Below are 18,571 nucleotides of genomic sequence, written 5' to 3'. Positions count from 1 at the left end.
TGGTTTCAACTGGAAGGACTGATGATGAAGCTGAAACTCCAATATTTTGGCCACCTGATGTGAAAAGCTCACTCAATGAAAAAAGACACTGATCCTGGGAAAGAACGAGGGCAGGAGGAGAAAGGGGCTACAGAGGACATGGTTGGATGACATCACTGACTCAAGGGACGTGAGTGTGAGCACACTCTAGGAGATAGTGGAGGACAGAGAAGCCTGGCATGCTGCAGTCAATGGGGTCACAACAGTTGGATTCAACCTAGCAACTGAACAACAACAAGAATCAAGAATATTATTTGATATTGAAAGCTGTACTTTTTCCACTGCAACCTCCCTTCAAAGTGAGGAAATCATGCTTCTTAACCATTTAAATTAGGAAATCCATATAAACACAGAGGCATTTCAGAGTAACTGTGGGGCACTCACATTTTGCCTGTGCATTTGGGGACAGACCCAGTTTAAGACTGATAAAGAGAAGAGGAAAAACTAAGCAAACCTAAACAAGGGGTCTCTGGCACGTGATTTGCAGAGTGTGTCTGGGGTCTGCTCCTGGAGAGGAGGTGGCTGCCCACACGTGCACGACCGCGCAAGAGCTACAAGCTGGTCCCCCGGGCCCTCACCATTCGGCGATGCTCCTGTGCGCACGAATCACGGATGTCTCGATGTCGATGGGGTGGTAGCGCATGCCCCTCAGCTCCAGTGTCTCGTCCAGAGACCCCACCACGTACAGCGCGTCATGTCGCTCTGCAGATGGCACAGTTCACCACCTCAGCATGGCTCCCGTGCTGAAGCCTACTGCCATGCGCACCCACGTGTGAAGAGTACAGAACAACAACTTCTATATCTCGGAGACAAGGCAGCAGCTACAGGGGCTCCCGAAGTTCTGACTGCACCTGGCCAGCCTGCTGTGGCCGTGGACTCTGTGACCTTGGGGGAATGTATGGGGAGGCCCTGATACATGGCTGGTGAGACATGCCCATGGCTCTGCCTGGGGGGCCCAACAGCCTCCCCCAGCACCCCTACACCCTCAGAAGAGGCCAGGATCCAGGAAAAGTGAAGGAAAAGGAACAACTTTCAGAGAAACCGTATCAGAGCACCTAAAGAAACCAGCTCCTAGGAAGGGGTGAAGTGAGTTGGCAGGAGATCCCAAGGCACTGCCTGTATGGGCTCCTGGTTGTGGTGGCCCCAGGTCTGGGGGTGAGCAGTGCATAGGACCCCTTACCTCCGCTGGCATCGGTGAGCTCTGTCCTTCGAAGGAAGCCCAGGAAGCCAGTCCTCGCCCAAACAGTCTGGGTGTCTCCAAAACTCAGCCGGGCACTGAAGTGGTCAGCATGGAGCCCTTCTTCCCCGTAGACTGTGTAGTACCCGGTGGCATTGTGGGGGCTGCTCACCCAGATCTGGGGCCCAGAGCACAATGGGGTTGGTTATTACAAGTGCCAGGCACCGTGTGTCCCAAGACACGGCAGCACACAGTGGGGTGGGGGTAAAGGGCTTGAGCTAAGTCACGACAGAGGCCCAGAGAGCAAAGAATTCTCTCCTTCAAATAAACCGTTCCCCTCCTTGCACCCCTGAGTGACAGCTGCAGGACTGCAATGTACACAGTTCATCACAAAGAAAGAACTGGGAGCAACCCGCATGCACGCCCAGGGGCCAGCGAGAGGTGGGGTCCCCATCCTCACCTCCCCCAGGTGCGAGTCTCCCAGGGGCCCTCTGGTCTCTGTGTGGGCGATGATGACCTTCACTCCAGGGAGAATCTGAAAGGAGAACCATGCTCGTCAGAGGGAGTGTGGCCCTCCTGATGCAAGAGCGGCAAAAACAGTGCCCCTTGAAGCTGATCTAAAGGACACGACTTGTACACGGGCATGACCACCTTCAGAAGCTGACCTAAATCTGATTGAATTTTAACAGAAGTAAGAGATTTTAATAAATAAAAATAAATTATGAATCTGAGCAAAATCATCCAGCTCCTAAGAACGAACTCTATTTTGGATGTTGAGAGGGGAGGAGGGGATCTTTCCCCGAGGCCCCTGTCGGGACTCTTGAGGCCAGGGAGTCCAAACACAGTTTGGCTGGGCCCCCACTCAGCCCCAGAGTTTCTGGTTCTGGAAGGAAACCTGGCCACCAAGAGGCATTCCTGCCCCCAGACTTAGGGCTCCATGCCCACCAGAGGCTGTGGAGAAGGCCGGGGAGGGTGCTTTATGTCCAGCACCCCCACCCGGGGCCTGGGGGGCCCCACTGAACCTGGGACTGACCACCTGGCTGCTTCTGGGTACCTATTCCATGTCCTTAGTTTCCCTGGGTGTAAAACAGGAGATGACGGAGGAGCTTTCCAGCAGGTGGGGGAGAGGCGAGGGGTCATGGAAAGCTGGTCAGGCTCTGTTGCCCATAGGATGCTGCTGAGCCTCTGACCTCTCCCCGTGTTACCAATCTGGACCCTGAGGACCCAGAGCTCTTTCCAGAACCCCAGTCCATCAGGCCCAAGTTACTGTAACAGAGATATACAGGGGGTGAAGTCCATCAAAACTGAGTGCAGAGCCACATGTGATAGGAAATAAAAATGTACCAGAAAGAATTAAAAACTGCTTTGAGAAAAACCACCATGTTTATAGAAAGGACAAAGCAGATTGCAGTGGGACATCTCTGGGCACCCAGGGAAGGGTAGGGGAGCCCAGGACTATCTCTAGCCCCCAGCCCCTCCCTCCGACACCCACACTCTCCCTCCTCCCCTTCACTCCATGAAGTTCCAGCCACACTAGCCTCTCTGTGGCCCCGGGACCTTCACACCAGCGGAGGCTGCTCCTCCGCTGGGGCCGCCCTTGGGGGGTGCACAGCCCCTACTAGCTCCGCTCCCACACCCCCAGGCTCGTCAGTGCTGCCCCTGCTGCCCTGTCCCTCTCTGGGCACGCCCCGCCTCCTGAGAGGCAGGCACGTGCACAGCGTGTGTGAGCAGGGCTGGGGGCTGTGCTGGCTCCAATCTGTCGCACATCCCCCTCAAGTCCGTCCCCCTTCACCCTGCCTGACCGCTCCTGGGAGCCTTCTTCCTTCCTCCAAACCTCCCCTGGTTCTGAAGATGCCTGGTCTCCTGGGTCTATGCCTGCTGAGCCCTCATGGTGGCCCACAGTTTTTCCCTGGGTGCCCTTGGGTGGTCTCACGGCCCCACCACCTAAGCCCCTGATACCGCTCCTGTGGTCGAACCAGGCCTGGACTGCTTTAATGGTGAACTGCCACTGGGGATACTGCCTGGCTATCACCTGAGCCAGGGGAGAAGCTCTTCCAGGCCCCAGTGGGCTGCTCCAGGCCCCAGTGGGCTGCTCCAGGCCCCAGTGGGCTGCTCCAGGCCGCGCAAAGGCACCAGGGCCTCAAGACCCAGAAGTGCAGTTCCTGCAGGTCTGCATCTGAGGTCTTCCCTCTGGGCTGGAGCTCAGATGTGGACAGAAAGATCCGGAGAGTGTGTGAGAGTGTGTGTGCATGTACGTGTGTGTGTATGTATGTATGTGAGTGTATGTGTATGAGTGTGTGACTGTATGTGAGTGTGCATATGTTTGTATGTGTGTGTCTATATGTATGTGTAAGTGTGTCTGAGCATGTGTGCCTGTGTATGTGTGATTGTGTGAATGCATGTATGTGTCTGTGTGCAAGTGTATATGTATGTATGTGTGTGTGTGTCTGTGTATGTGTGTCTGTGTGCAGTGTGTATGTATGTATGTGTGTGTCTGTGAGTACACGTGTGTGTCCATGTGAGTGTGTGTGTGTATGCAAGGAGGTAAGGCCAGCCGGACCTCAGGGAACATAAGCTGGAAGCCAAGCCCCACGCCACTACCTTTCCGGACTCAGTCAATGGCAGACTGTGCGGAGAGCCCCGTTCCACCAGACGTACCCTACAAATGAACAAGGGAAACAATAAACTTGACTACACAGACAACAATCTCTAAAGAAGGCAACTCATAAGGTAATCAGAATTGATTAACACTGTGATGGGCAGTCCCGTGACGACAGCCAAGCCTTTAGCCTTTGATCGTGACCTTGCTGTGACCTTGGGACAGTGACTTCAGGTGCCTGGCTCAACCAGGCACAGGCTCAGGTCAGGAACCCCTGGCCAGCTGGCCTCGCCCTCCAGGAAGCTCCACCATGGTTTCCCTCAAGCTGAATGTGAGGTTCAGAACCAGGATCTGGCTCTAAAGCTGGGAGGGACGCAGGCTTCTAGGCACACACAGTGGGGCCCCCAGGACACATCTGCTGACAGGATGCCTACATCCTGCCTGGAGACAGGTCTTCTTGTTTTTTACCCATAAAAATCCAAGAGTCACATGCTCGGTCACTCTTGGAAGGTCGCTCCCCTCCTGGTCGTGGGAATGACTGATTAAAGGAGGACATGGTGAGACTTCCCTGCGGTCCAGTGGCTAAGAATCCTCCTACCCGTGCAGGGGGCCATGGGTTCAACCCTGTTTCGGGACGATCTCACATGCCGAGGGGCAACTAAGACCATGTGCCACGACTACTGAGCCCAAGCACCTAGAGCCTGTGCTCGCGACCAGAGAAGCCACTGCAGTGAGAAGCCTGCGCACTGCAGTGAAGCCCCGCGCAGCAACAAATAAAGCAAAATGACTTTTTTAAAAAGGAAGGACACAGTGAGCAGGGGAGGCCCAGGCTGAAGAGGGCTGGGGGCTGTTACCTGTCATGGCGCAGTGCCCTCATGTCCACATAGACAGTTGTGGGGTCTGGGCCAGCCGTGCCCTGCAAGGGGAGCAGAGGAACGTCCACTCAAACCTCACGCCCATCGTTTCCAGGGGTGCAGCATGCACACGGGCACAGCTCCTCCCAGCCAGGGCAGGGGTGGGGGCGGGAAGGCAACTGCTCTGCCCCAGCTGGGGTCTGCCTTCCTCCACACACCTGCAAGGCTTGCCGACATGGCGGGAAATCTCCCCTAGCACTGAAGGGAGAGATCAAGGCAAACAACCTCACATTCCAGTCCTGACAGCTTCGATTCCCACTGGTCCCTGGAAAACACCACCATGGGTTTGGGGGCATTTCCCTGAGCCGTGCTTGCTCGGACCTAATTCTCCTAAGGGCTGAGCACAGCAAGGCCCCTTCAGGGGCGAGGCCTCAGCAGGACGTTCAGTGATGTTCCCACTCCGCTCCTCTCACCTGACACCTGACGTTGGCCCTGACAGAGGACAGCACATCCCTTCTGTTAGACACCAAACATCAAACTACACAGACACTCCGCCCCAACACCATTCTCTGGCGATCCCAGACAATGTCACCAACGTCTGCCCTGGAATGAAGACGGCTCTTCCTCCAGAGGCAGCAGACTGAATGCTAAATACTTCTGAAAATATTCTGCTCTTAAGCTCGTTTTTACAAAGGTGCGAGACCACAAGAGGCCACATGAACTCACAGAAGCACAGAGGCACCTCGAGGTCAAGGTCAAGGTCATACCTGCTCAGCCAGCTTTCCCAGCCTGTTGGGCTGACAGACACAAAGGAGACCAGCAGAGCGAGACAGGGAAGAGACGCCACAGGAAACACAAACAGAGAGCATAGGCACGTGAGGAAGGAGCTGAGAGAGAGCAAAATGCATCACTGCATTGAAGCGCACAGAGCAACAGCCAGGCTCCTGCTGACGTTTCCAGGAAGGAGGACCCGGCTCCCAGACACTGAGCAGACAGAAGGGCTGCACTTATAGCCACCAACCCCACGCCACCAGTCGAGGTGCAGCTGCACCATCGACATCAGGAGGGATCTCCTGAGGGACCCCTCCACCTCCTCCTGCCACTCAGTAAGGTTCCAAGCAAGACCTGGACGGTCAGCCATCTATACTGTGGAGAGGATGTCACAGGAACACCTGGACAACAGGACGCTGATCTCCCCAGCCCAGACATGCCCTGCGCTCGGCAGGCATTGGTCAGGACCGTGACTGTGGTTCTCCTGAGGCCTTTCCTCCCAACAACACTGAATGTGGGAGCGGGTGCATGCAATGCCTTTTAGAAAGAAGTGGGATTCAGATACCAGCCAGAAACCTCGAAAAGAGCCCCAGTCCCCTGAAGAAGCAGAAGAACACTGCTGCAGTGAGCTGTTTTGAAACTTTGTTTCCTTTTAAAAAGTAAAATACCTCAGTGTTTCAAAAATGAATTTAGGGCAGTATAAACCGTCACACTCATTAATGTTTCCATTTAATTGCCAGATGTCTTACAAAACAATAAACTTAATCTTGCTTTAGAATATTAGCTGCATACTGTATCCAGCTTATAAATTCCTCTTGGTAATTGTCACTGTTCAAAAACAACTGGTGCTTTTTCCAAATAAGCCTTTGTTCATCAAGAACAGAATCTCTTAAACGAAAATGCTCAGTTCTCAAAGCCATATTTGGAAAATGCAAAAGGCTGGAGCCAGAAGGGACCAAAGGACGGGGCAGCGCAGGATGTGCTCAGGCGCCCAGAGGAAGCCCTGCCGCCTTACCTGGAGGCAGATGGCCACGTTGACCCTGCAGCCGAACGTGGTGCTCACGGCACGCGCGGGCAGGCCCAGATCTCTGAACAGCTTGGAGAAGGACTGTGTGAGCGCGATTCTGGGCCGCTCCTCAGCTACCACCATGCAGGTGCGCACACACGACAGGTTCACGCCCTTCATCTGTGGGAGGAGCGTGCATGCCACGCCTGTGTCTGCGCGCAAGGGCCAAACCACACGGAGCCCCGCCCCCTGGGTTCTGTGCCTCCACGCCCCTACACCCGTCTTCCGCCCAGCCCCAGTCCCTGGGGACCATGAGGCCTCAGAGATCCCTCGGTACAGTACCGCTCAGAGCCAGGGTCGGACCCACCCCTCATCTCCTCCCAGAAGAAGTGAGGGGCCGGTGCGGGGTGCTCCACAGGCGTGTGGGGGTGGAGCTCACAGCGCTGGGCAGGGCCCCCAGAGAGGGTTTTGTTTCCAGCCCCCTCTTCCCACCGGAACTGTCCCTGGGGTCTCTCCAGGCCCTCCCACACTCACTCTGAGCGCCGCCGTCTGCGCACCCAGGCCCCGGGCACACATCTCCATCACTGAGTAGGAGCAGAAGGTGACGCGCGCCTTGTACTGGCTGACAGCCCATAGCCACAGGGACACGTTGGTTTCCAGCTCCGGCGGGGGCACCAGCACCGACTGGTGTCCAGAGTAGACGCTGCGACAGCGACAGGGAGGGGTCAGCACTACACCTCGCCCCTCAAGGATCTGCCCTTCCAGGCAGAGTCCGCCCCTCCTGCTCTGGTCAAGATGGGGTTTTGGTGGAAAATGTAGGACGCAGGTCTGCCCACCCGCATTCAAGGACCCAGGGTCACTGTGAGGGACCCGCTGCGGGCAGGGCTAGGTTTTACTCATGAAGATGGGTCCCTACTTCCCTGTCCTGGATGGAATTGATAGTATTACAGAGTGTGCATTTAATAAAAATGCACTTCTACCCTTTAACCCAGCCACCAGCACACTCACATACACCAGCCACTCACACGTGTATCCTCTGCTTCCTGGACCCTTAATAATGTATCTTAGAGATGGGTAGGGGGTGGGACTTTAGAGAAGCAATTCAGTTAGCAGGTGGTAAGGAGAAGTGGGTGGAGCTGTGCCTGCACACCCATGGTGCATGCCCCTGTACACTCATCCTCCACTCACCTGCACACCCACCCTCCCCTCACCTGACACACACCTTCCCCTCACCTGACACCCACCCTCCACCCTCCTGCACACCCACCCTCCACTCACCTGCACACCCACCCTCCACTCACCTGACACCCACCCTCCACGCCCCTGCACACCCAACCCTCCACGCCCCTGCACACCCAACCCTCCACTCACCTGCACACCCACCTTCCACTCACCTGCACCTCCACCCCCCCTCACCTGCACACCTACCTTCCCCTCACCTGACACCCACCCTCCCCTCACCTGACACCCACCCTCCACCCCCCTGCACACCCACCCTCCACTCACCTGCACACCCACCCTCCACCCCCTGCACACCCACCCTCCACTCACCTGCACACCCACCCTCCACCCCCCTGCACACCCACCCTCCACTCACCTGACACCCACCCTCCACTCACCTGCACACCCACCCTCCACTCACCTGACACCCACCCTCCACTCACCTGCACACCCACCCTCCACTCACCTGACATCCACCCTCCACTCACCCGACACCCACCCTCCACTCCCCACCTGACACCCACCCTCCACTCACCTGCACACCCACCTTCCACTCACCTGACACCCACCCTCCACCCCCCTGCACACCCGCCCTCCACTCACCTGCACAGACACCACAGGGCGAAGCCAAGGCCGCAGTAGGGGTCGAGGCAGATGGCGATCTGCCTGGAGGGGTACAGCTCACACTGCAGCTTGATGGAGCGGCACAGGGCGCTGGTAGCCGCATGCGACATCTGAAGGAGTAAAAGCCCACATATACCAAAAAACCCCCAGGAATGCACACTAAAAACCTTGTAGGCGAGACTTCAGGGCGATAAAGAATTTTAACAGAGCTTTTGGTGACAGACTCATCCAAGCCACCTGGTTGTCGAGGCCAGAGTCATGAATCAGAAAGTTCAGATATCATAAAACATCAAGCCGTGTGTTACTCTTCAGGCTAACCTAATTTGGGGGTTTACTGATATTTAACACAAGCTTTAAAGAGCAAAACTGGTGCTTCCAGCTCTGGGAGGAAGCAGGGCCTGCACAGACCCGCATCAGTGCTCTCCGTGTCAGGGACGAGGCGGACGGGGGCTCCAGCCAGAGGACCCACCTTCACACCCGCCAGGATCCCTGTCGTTGACACGCTGAAGTCCAAGTACGCAAGCACATCTGGGGACGGGGGCCTGAAGATGCTGGCCACCTTCTTCTTGGGTATGTCATCTGTGGACCAGGAGACACAGGTGGTGTGGATGCCACTTCAGTGCTCGCAGGGAAAGGGGAGACAGGACTGCACCTGGGGAGCAGGGAGCTCGGAGCAGAGGTCAGGCTGCATGTGCACATGGGGAAGGTGCGTGGAGAGGACCCTCGCTAACCACACTGAGCATGTGGCGGCTGACGGCACGGTGGACATGGACCGGAGAAGGCAGGCCGCGAGAGCCCCCCAGGAAGCTTGGAGGAACACAGACTAGGCTGGGTCCCGGAGCCTGTGATGAGCCAGGCTCATTGCCGTTTCTGCGCACAGCGAGCACTGAGAAGTTGGGTCAAGCTCCCTCAGCGAACTTCATCACACCCCTCAGCGAACTTCATCACACCCCTCAGGACCACGGGGCACAGCGCTGACTGCACACAGGTGGGCACAGGTGAGGCGGGGCAGGGAGTGAGCGAGGCAACAGGATGTCTTCGAGCCTGTTTGCCCCGAGCCCACCCCGGGCCCCCTGCCACCAGCTGCCGCCACCAGCTGCCTGCACCAGCTGCCTGGGCCAGCTCCCAGTGCCTGCAGTGGTATCAAGCAGGTGGTCACGGATACACGGTCCTAAACCTCCTCTAGTGGGCAGTGCCCTGGTGGGTAAGGTGTGACGGGGAGCAACGGGGAAGGAGGGACCATGTCTGTTCGCAGTGGGCACCTGTGTGGCCTTGTACCCTGAATTCCCCACAGAGCCTGCAGAGAGCGGTTGGTCTGGGGTGTCCTGAGGGGGAGGGGCTGGGACCCTCTCAGCCCTCAGGCTGACCCAACAGGCCCAGGCAGAGGGCCCGTGTGACTCTCCTGGGGACCCGCGAGGGGTCTGCACTGTGGGAGCTGTCCGGTCCCCACAACTGCCCACTGCTGCGTGGGGGCTGAGTGCAGCAGGGGGCATCTGTCTGCAGGCGCATGGCCTCAGAAGGACCTCTGCTCTCCACTGGCCACCCTCTGCTCTGGGCACCCGCTTTAGGCTCGAGGTGCCAGATGGGCTGCCGGTGCCCCACTGGCCAGGCTCTTCTCACCACCTACTCAAGCTCCTTCACCCAACTTCAGTATTTGGGTGGTGACAACGCAATCCCTACAACACAAGAAGGAGAGGGCTGATCCTAGGCGCAGCACACACACACCTGTGTCCAGAATGGTCGGCCAGGTCCTGGCGTCCACGGTGGCTGCTGCTTCTTTGGACCTGAGCAGCCGCATGATGGCCTGTGTGGTAAGCACGCACGCAGACTTGCTGACCTGCAGGGCACAGGGTTGAGGGCACAGCTGAGACAGCGCCCGGGAACAAACCGCGCTCAGGCCTACCACGCTCAGGCCGCGGCGCCCACCTACCTCCACAATCATCTTGACGGTAGGAAGTGTGGTGGCAAGGTTCTGGGGGTGTGGGGGCCTCACAGTGACGGGCACGCAGCCGCAGTACAGGCAGCCATAAAAGGCAGCAATGAGGTCCACCCCTGGAGAGACACGATAAAAGGCAGCCCCAAATGTCCAGGCTGTGGGTCCACCTACCATGTGTGAACTAAACCACCCTCTCCCACCACAGTGAGCACCCCAAACAGCTCTGTAGGGAGGGACAGGTCGCCCCTGGCCCAGACCCAGGGAGACAAGGAGGTGGGTGGGGTGCAGCCACGGCCCAGAGGAGCCTATGGTGGACAGGAGGCCCAGACCTCGTGGAGCAAGCAGCGTGTTCTGCCCTCCAGGGCAGTCTGTAGGTGGGTGGGCGAGGCTGGCAGGACACTCTGAAGGTGAGCTGCCCACCCAGAAACACCACACCTCCTCCTTGCATCTCCACCCTAACATGGGAGCCAGTCCGTCCCTGGTGAGGCTCATATCTTGGCAAGGGGCCAGGATGTCCCTGCCCTGCTCTCAATCTCTCAACGCAACGTGGGACTACTCACGGCTCCTTCAACTCGTCTATGTATTGAAAATTCTCCATAATTAAAACCAGGGGGAACCGAACCACACTTAAAACCCAGCTTTCCCATTTTGACCTCATTCAGACTTAAGACCATCTGCACCCACACCCTAGAGGCCCTGAAGACACTGCCCTCAACTGAGACAAGGCCCTGCATGGCATCACTAGGCTACAAGACATCAGCCTCAGGCTGTTCTGATTCCAGAGTCAAGATAAATATGCAATGTTTGACCCAGCTAGTGGGTTTCACCACACGACAAGTCCCCGATGCTCCATCAGGGCCAGGAGCACTCGGTGTGGTCACTGTCATGGCCCAAGCTCCTCCACCAGGGACCAGCCATCCTCACTGTGCCTGTGGGCAGCTCAGGGGACAGATGAGCTGACAGGCAGGCTGACACGTGCGAGCATCCTCATACCAGCACGACCACTGTGCCCAACGCGCCACACAGCAAGCTCCGCCAGCAGCTCGAACCCTCGAGCTCACACAGCTCACGCGATCCCCTGCCTGCAGCCCACTCCCTGCAGCCCCTGCCGGGTCACGCACCCCTCCCAGGAGACGCACACCAGGTCCTACGTGCGCCTGCAAACACCCGCCCCCTCCCGCCTCGAGCAGGGTGTGGTCTGCCCTCCAGCTGTCAATTATACTCTCCTCCTGCTGCGAAGGTTTTAAAGTGTCCATTCAGACCTTCACCATGCACTATCACTTTTTATGCATAGTGTCAAAAAAGCCCCAAAGCAGAGAACAGAATCAGGCCCCCATCTGTCTTTCCTCCTATCATTTCAGCATGTCCACCCACCCCCTCCCCCAGCCTGCCAGTGCGTCCCCAGGCCTCCTCTCAGTCAGTGGTGCATACCCTGCACTGAGTCCAAGGATAAGAAAAGAATGGGAACTGCGATCGGTTCTGGACAAAAATGACCTCACATTCCTGGAACTGAAATGAGCAGGAGTGACTGTGATGCCAGTGGGAGTCCTGCAGCGTCCACATCACCTAGCATCCGTGTCAGGAAACCCGCCAGGCTCTGTGCAGGGAGCGCTCCACAGCAGCCCGGGGACCATACCAGCACAGAGAAAGTGCCCAGCACAAGCCACGTCCCACCAGACACACTGAAGGGAGATGGCACTGCAGGGCTGGGTTCCCAGGAGTGGCACCATGGACACGTGAAGGAAGCCGTCACGCAGGAGACCTGAGTCTCGGAGAACAGCCCCCAAAACAGGACTTCAGGCATTCCAGAAGCAAGAAACAGATGAAGAAAAGGCAGTAATGAGAAAGAACATTTTCCTGAGAGGAGGATTAAGTGGGTAAGAAAGTGAGAGAGGACCCAGACCCGGGCATTTCCTAATAAAACTCCTGAGCTGGAACCAACAAGCTTCCAGGTGACACAACAACAAACACAAAGTGGGGAGGGGAGGGGAGGGGAGGCTGGTGCTCATCACCTGTAGCCCTGCAGAAGCACTTGCAGAAACCTGGGATTCCTGGCCCAGGGAAGGACAGGCTGCCAGTCAAAGTGCAGGGTCTTCCAAGGGCCCCTCACCTGGGCGCCAGACACAGGAGAGAAACTGCCAGCACTGAAGCCCCGAGACGAGGCAGGAGAGGGCAGGGCAAGAGGAGCAGGAGAGCCAGAGTTGCCGCAGCAGGTGGAGCAGAGTTGCCGCAAGGACAGGGTGCCAGGCTGCGTGGGGCAGGCAGGGCTGGAGGGAGTGTGGGAGGACCTGGAGCCCCGAAGGCATGGCCATCCTGGTCAGGGAGGTTCCAGAGGAGGTTGTCTTGTTCCCACCCCTGGGGGTCTGATCAGACAGCAGCTGAGGACTTGGGATCAGCAAGCCAGCCTAGCTTGGGATGACCCACGGCGGGGCAGAGAAGGTGACAGGAGAAGGGAGGCTCCCTGACGGGGGCCAAGTCCCACACAAAGTACAAGAAAAAGAACCAGAGGTCGATCATCATCTGTCCAGAAAAAGACAGCAGATAAGAACTGCAGCCCTTTCAACATGTGCTAAGATGCAATACATTAAAAGAATGATACAAGATATAAGAGAATGACCGAAATGAGAATTAAACAAATGAGGAAAGGACTAGAAGTTATTTTAAAAAAACAATTCAGAAATGGAGATGGAACTAGAAGGAGCCCAAGAGCAAACAAGACAAGGGACACAGAGGTCGTGGAAAATGACAGAGAAGAGCTAACACAGGGGCGATGGGAGCAGCAAGGAGAATGAACGCCAAGAAAATCCAAGCAAAGGCAGAGAGAAGAATGTGATTCTAGAAAACTCCCCTGAGAATAGAAGGCAGGCTTGCAGCTTGGTATTCACAGGCACTTTACATATTGTGAGGCCCTGCCTGGAGGGAGGGTGGAGAGCACAGCTGCCTTCCGCGTGGGAACGCTGACCTGTAACAATGTCACAACCACACGGAGGACTTTAAGAAGGGAAAATGTCCTTCTACCGCTGACAGCAAAAGCGCAAGTGAGTCACAGAGGAAGAAAACGAGATCACAGTCCAACCCAATGCTTGAGGCTGGGAGAAAATGGACACGTTTGAGGCCCCAGCAGGGACGACTATCGCCACAAAGTGTACAGACTGTCATCAACAAGCCGGAGCACAGGGGACACTGTCCCCATGAACCTTCCTGAGAAACTAGTCAGGGACAAGGCAACAGTACCACTGGAACAGAAAGACGGACGTGTGCATGGCTGGAGGGCTCTGAACACAGGCCTGGTGGACTGCGGGGGAGGAGAGGCCAGCTTCACAGTTTCTGCTCCACCCTCCCCTCCCTGCAACCACCACCCCGTGCACAGCTACAGGGAAGGTGGGTGGAGGAAGCCTGTGCGAAAACTCACATGGGGTGGGGGGGCAGTCATGTATGACAGCCATCATTTGGGGGTCCTGCGTGTGGCACAGGATGAAGCACGTGAGTGGTCTGGGCACATGTGAGTTCTACAGACTCCCAGCCTGACCCTCGGTACAAAAGGAGACAGAGACATCATGGAGACAAGGTTCATTGAAAACCTATAATCCTGAGTCTGAACGAGTGGGACAGCATGAACTCAGGAGGCACTGCCTCTAAGAGAAGCTATGACTCTCATTTTCAAATTGGAACTCTGATCACAGAAGGGGTTAAGGGGACTGTGGCCAGCCCAGGAAGGATGAGCTCCCAGTGCCCAGACTGGTACTGCCAACACCAGGCTCCATGGAGGACTGGCCAGGCACCTAGTTCCAGCAGACGCAGGAAGGTCAGGATGGGAGGTCACACCCAAGGGCCCAGTAGCAGCTCCCATGGGAGTGCGACAGGGCACAGAGCTCATTTCACTGATAGCAGCAAAGACACAGCATCCCACCTTTCACAGCAAATTCTACCACTGGGTGACCAGATCCTAATCAGGGGAAGTGTCTGTTTAGTTTTACGGCTGGTCAGAGTTAAAACACCACCATTTAGTGACCCCTAAGGAGTTAGTGAAGGTGGGACAAGGTCATTGATAGGAGCTAATGTGCTAATTCTACAAAAGGAGGAAGCACCCGAGGACATTCAGGGTCTGGCGAGGGGAGTAAGCCTGATGTGGGGTTCCTCGTGGAAGCCCAGGAGCAGCCACCCAACATACACAAGCCACTCCAGACAGCCGGGATGCTCAGGACCCAGGGAGAGATGGAAAGAGGGCAGCCTGCAGGTTACAGGAGCTGCTCACTGGGGTGGTCAAACTAAAGAAATGGGAGGAACGATGACCATGGAGGTCAGGACAGAGGCTACTTTCAGGAGAGCGGAGCAGGTGGCTGGGTCAGGAAAGGCAAAGATCCATCACTTGACCTGGTCGCCTTGTTACTGGTAATAAAACAGGGTGGGGGTGGGGAGGGAAAGAACAGCTTGGTGAGAAGAGCAAGAGGAAGGCAGGCTGCACTGAGACGGGCAGGGGTGGACTCACAGCTCGCCGCGGGCGCTCACAGGGTACAGACGTGGACAGAGGGTGGGTGAGGGTCGGGGCGCAGCGGGGCGGGGCCCACGGGTCTTACCTGGAGGGTAGACCAGGGCCACATGGGCCCCGGCGCTCAGCCTCGCCTTCTCCATCAGAGCAGCGGCCACTCGCTCAGCCTTTTTGTGGAGCTGGACGCAGGTTGCGGTGCTGGTGACTGTGCCCTAGGAAAGCAATCGTGGGCACGCTGAGCTGGGGTGTGGGGGTGGGGAACTCTGCACACTCCACGCACAGCCTCCGTCTGAGACCCTGTGGCCAGGAGCCAGGACAGGTGCCACCCCAGCCCTGCCTGCTGTCTCCTTGGCTTCTGTGCCTCCTCAGGGACTGCTGGTCCACCACAGGTTGACTCGGTGAGTGAAAAAGCCCTTGTAGCCGTTATGATAAAATGTTTTATATATAAAAATATTGTAAAGAATAATGTGACGAGCAGCCACCCAGTTTTTCATTACCTAGTATTCTGCCACATTGTTTCACTGTCTCTTTTATAAAATAAATCATCACCACTCCACATATGCCTCCAGTCCTATTCTCTTCCTCCTAGAAGCAACCCTTTTCCTGGACATCAACACACATAAGTAAATAGTAAGCAGTAAACAAACATCCCTGAAGTGAACCCTGACACCAGCTCAGTCGCCCCACCCCCCCAGCTCCAAGCCCTGGGTCACACAGGCTGGTCTTTCAGGGAGCCTGGGAGGGCGAGTGGCTAGTAGGGCTGCCCCACACCCGGTCTCTGCAGAGGACAGCTGGGCTGGGACCAGCGCCAATCTAGTCCTCCCTCCCCCTGCCGACCTGTCTGAGCTCACGCTCTCCTTACGAGAATCACAGAGCCACTGAGCCTAACTAACCATCACCACCCTCCAGGATGGCCCGGCGGAGCATCTAAACTCTCACCACTCCTCAGCTGGGGCCCCACCACGCATGCCTGAGGGCTTCGCATGGTGAGTCAGATGCACTCCTCACACGCAAGCTGAGGTTCAGAGCTGGGCACACGCTGGAGCCCAAAGGCCCAGAGCTCTGCTAGTCCCCAAGGCCAGGGGCCACCTCATGCCAGGGATACCACCTGCAGAGGCACAGGCTTCCTCCTAGGTCAAAGGCCAGCACATGCTCAGGTCCTAAGGACAATTCAAACCTGAGGAAGCTGACAAACCAGAAGAAACGCAAAAATCTACAAGGTTTTGGAAAGGATCTGAAGGGCCCTCCCAAGCTCTTAGCTATAAAGATAATCGTGAGCACTGCTGGCTGACCCTAGGCCTGGTGGCGTCTCTGCACACTTCCACCGGTGCTCCCGCCTCCCTGGGAAACACCCCATCTGCATAGACACCTGGCCTGCACCTAGGCCACCCTCATGTCCCACAAGCTTGCCTCCAACCACACCTCACACTCATCCACAGCCCCTGTCATCTCTGAATGGCTAACTTGTGCCTGGGCCACGGCCCTGGCTCCCCACTCCCATCCTCACCCTCTCACAACCCATAGGAATCACCCAGAATTCATCACACCCTCATGCTCACGTCCAGGCCCCCAGCACACACCGAGGGTAAACCCAGTGCCCAGCCTCGCCTGCCTTAGAGCTCCGGCTGCACCCATCTTAAGGTTCTCCCACAGCTGACTTTATCTTGGTCAATGCTACTTATTGGCTTTGGAATTCAATCAGTCATAAACAAACGTCTCCAGTACATTGTTCAGGTCTGCAGGAAGACAGCACCTCTCCTGAGCACTGGTTTTCTAGCAGGCAGACTTGCTTCAGCAACTAGGGAACAGGGGCCTTTTAAAAAAAATCTTATTTAACATTGTATATGTAGCAGGTATTGATCAATATTTTTTGAATGAAGAAACAGTAGCCAAGAGCAAGCCACTGAGAACCAGGCTGGTGCTGCTAAGACGTGAGGGCACACGGGTCCTCCCAGGCCAGGACGCATCTAACAGTGAGTCACGCAGAGTGGTCATGGTTACTCTCTGTTTTCATAGTTTGTCTACTGGCCCATAACTAACAGTTTCTCCTTTATACCTGAGAAGCTCCTGGTACCATGTAACACCCACTGAAAGTTACTAGGATTAGGGCTGTAAGCCGTATTTGTTGTGTCACAGCTACAAAGGAAGAAGGTCTAAGTACTTTTTACAAAATAAACATTTGTTTCTAGTTTACTTAGGAGAATTTACATGCATGAAAGTGAAAAGTGAAAGTGTCAGCCACTCAGTTGTGTCCAACTCTTTGCAACCCCATGGGCTGAAACCCTCCAGGATCCTCTGTTCATGGTATTCTCCAGGCAAGAATACTGAAGGGGGTAGCCTTTCCCTTCTCCAGATTTTCCGGACCTAGTGATAGAAACCGGGTCTCCTGCATTGCAGGCAGATTCTTTACCATCTGAGCCACCAGGGAAGCCCCATTTACAAGCATACTCTTCATAATCGAAATACAAGGTAATGAGAATTTCCCTGTTAAATACAAATCCACAGAAATGTGACTGTGGCCTGTGTGGAAGCTGAGGTTTTCATGGAGAGAATGACACCACCTGGACGTCCCTGGTGGCTCAGGCGGTAAAGAGTCTGCCTGCAACGCAGGAGACCTGGATTCAATCCCTGAGTCAGGAAGATCCCCTGGACAAGGAAATGGCAACCCACTCTAGGATTCTTGCTGGGACAATGCCATGGACAGAGGAGCCTAGCTGGCTACAGTCCATGGGGTCACAGAGAGTCGGACGTGACCGAGCGACTAACAAACGTGACACCAGCTGGGAGCCTGGAGGTCAAGGAGTGCTGTCCTCCGGTGAGACCTGAACACATGGCTGGAGTGTGACATGGGCCCTCGCACCATGGGCAGCATGGCCGACCACAGCAGTGCCCGCCTCACCTTGGCGTTGAGCAGCAGGAACAGCGGGTGTTCGGGGGTGGTGTGGGCCCGCCACTGCAGCACATCGGGCAGGAACAGGAACTGCAGGAGGGGTAGAGGGGTCAGGCCTGGTGGCTTCCTGGGCACCTCTTCACCCCTCCACCCGACCCCTGGATTGGGGAGGGTCAGGCCTGGTGGCTTCCTGGGTGCCACCTCCCCCCACCCCACCCCTGGGTTGGGGAGGGTCAGGCCTGGTGGCTTCCCAGGCGCCTCTTCACCACCCCCCAACCCCTGGGTTGGGGAGGGTCAGGCCTGGTGGCTTCCTGGGTGCCACCTCCCCCCACCCCACCCCTGGGTTGGGGAGGGTCAGGCCTGGTGGCTTCCCAGGCGCCTCTTCACCCCCCACCCCACCCCTGGGTGGGGAGGGTCAGGCCTGGTGGCTTCCTGGGTGCCACCTCCCCCCACCCCACCCCTGGGTTGGGGAGGGTCAGGCCTGGTGGCTTCCCGGGCGCCTCTTCACACCCCCCCACCCCTGGGTGGGGAGGGTCAGGCCTGGCAGCTTCCTGGGCTCCTCTTCAGCCCCCACTCCACTCCCTTACCTTCCTTGCCTGCTCACTGTCCTCCAGGTGCGACAGTTCCCTCCCTGAGGCCTGAGCGATTCTCTTCCCGGCGACCAGGTTCCCAACGATCATTGAGGCAGGCCCAACCTCTGGAACACGAGGGGACCTGAGTGAGGAGTGATGACTCTGACAGGTAACCTTCTGAATGGGCAGGCAACTCACTCTTTACTACAGTACAGGCTCAGGAACCAGGGAGGAGGGCCGTGCTGAGTGACAGAGAGAACCTCCCTCTCAGAAGTGAACCCGATAAACACATTCGGCACGAGGCAAATATCCCGACCTTAGCCACAGCTAAACTCGTAGTACATTTCATTATTTTACTGATTAAATGTGCTTCACTTAATGGTATTTTATATA

General features: G+C 56.5%; 1 protein-coding gene across 6 annotated transcripts in view; it reads right to left on the bottom strand.

Annotated features, from left to right (window-relative positions):
• DIP2A (disco interacting protein 2 homolog A) overlaps window positions 1–18,571 on the bottom strand; it is a 109,432-nt gene that overhangs the window by 4,735 nt on the left and 86,126 nt on the right. For all 6 annotated transcript variants that reach the window (XM_069566994.1, XM_069566986.1, XM_069567020.1 and 3 more), the window contains 14 exons: window positions 18,194–18,303; window positions 17,616–17,696; window positions 14,805–14,928; window positions 10,222–10,343; window positions 10,017–10,128; window positions 8,761–8,870; window positions 8,271–8,401; window positions 6,981–7,149; window positions 6,456–6,626; window positions 4,670–4,731; window positions 3,818–3,875; window positions 1,677–1,751; window positions 1,220–1,394; window positions 618–741 (listed from right to left, as the gene is read on the bottom strand). In XM_069566994.1, coding sequence (XP_069423095.1) covers window positions 618–741; window positions 1,220–1,394; window positions 1,677–1,751; window positions 3,818–3,875; window positions 4,670–4,731; window positions 6,456–6,626; window positions 6,981–7,149; window positions 8,271–8,401; window positions 8,761–8,870; window positions 10,017–10,128; window positions 10,222–10,343; window positions 14,805–14,928; window positions 17,616–17,696; window positions 18,194–18,303 — 1,624 coding nt within the window. The remainder of the gene's footprint in view (window positions 1–617; window positions 742–1,219; window positions 1,395–1,676; window positions 1,752–3,817; window positions 3,876–4,669; window positions 4,732–6,455; window positions 6,627–6,980; window positions 7,150–8,270; window positions 8,402–8,760; window positions 8,871–10,016; window positions 10,129–10,221; window positions 10,344–14,804; window positions 14,929–17,615; window positions 17,697–18,193; window positions 18,304–18,571) is intronic.

The sequence above is a fragment of the Ovis canadensis genome, chromosome 1 (assembly GCF_042477335.2).
Source record: "Ovis canadensis isolate MfBH-ARS-UI-01 breed Bighorn chromosome 1, ARS-UI_OviCan_v2, whole genome shotgun sequence".
In the NCBI taxonomy this organism is placed as follows: Eukaryota; Metazoa; Chordata; class Mammalia; order Artiodactyla; family Bovidae; genus Ovis; species Ovis canadensis.
This window is presented reverse-complemented; position numbering and strand designations above follow the sequence as displayed.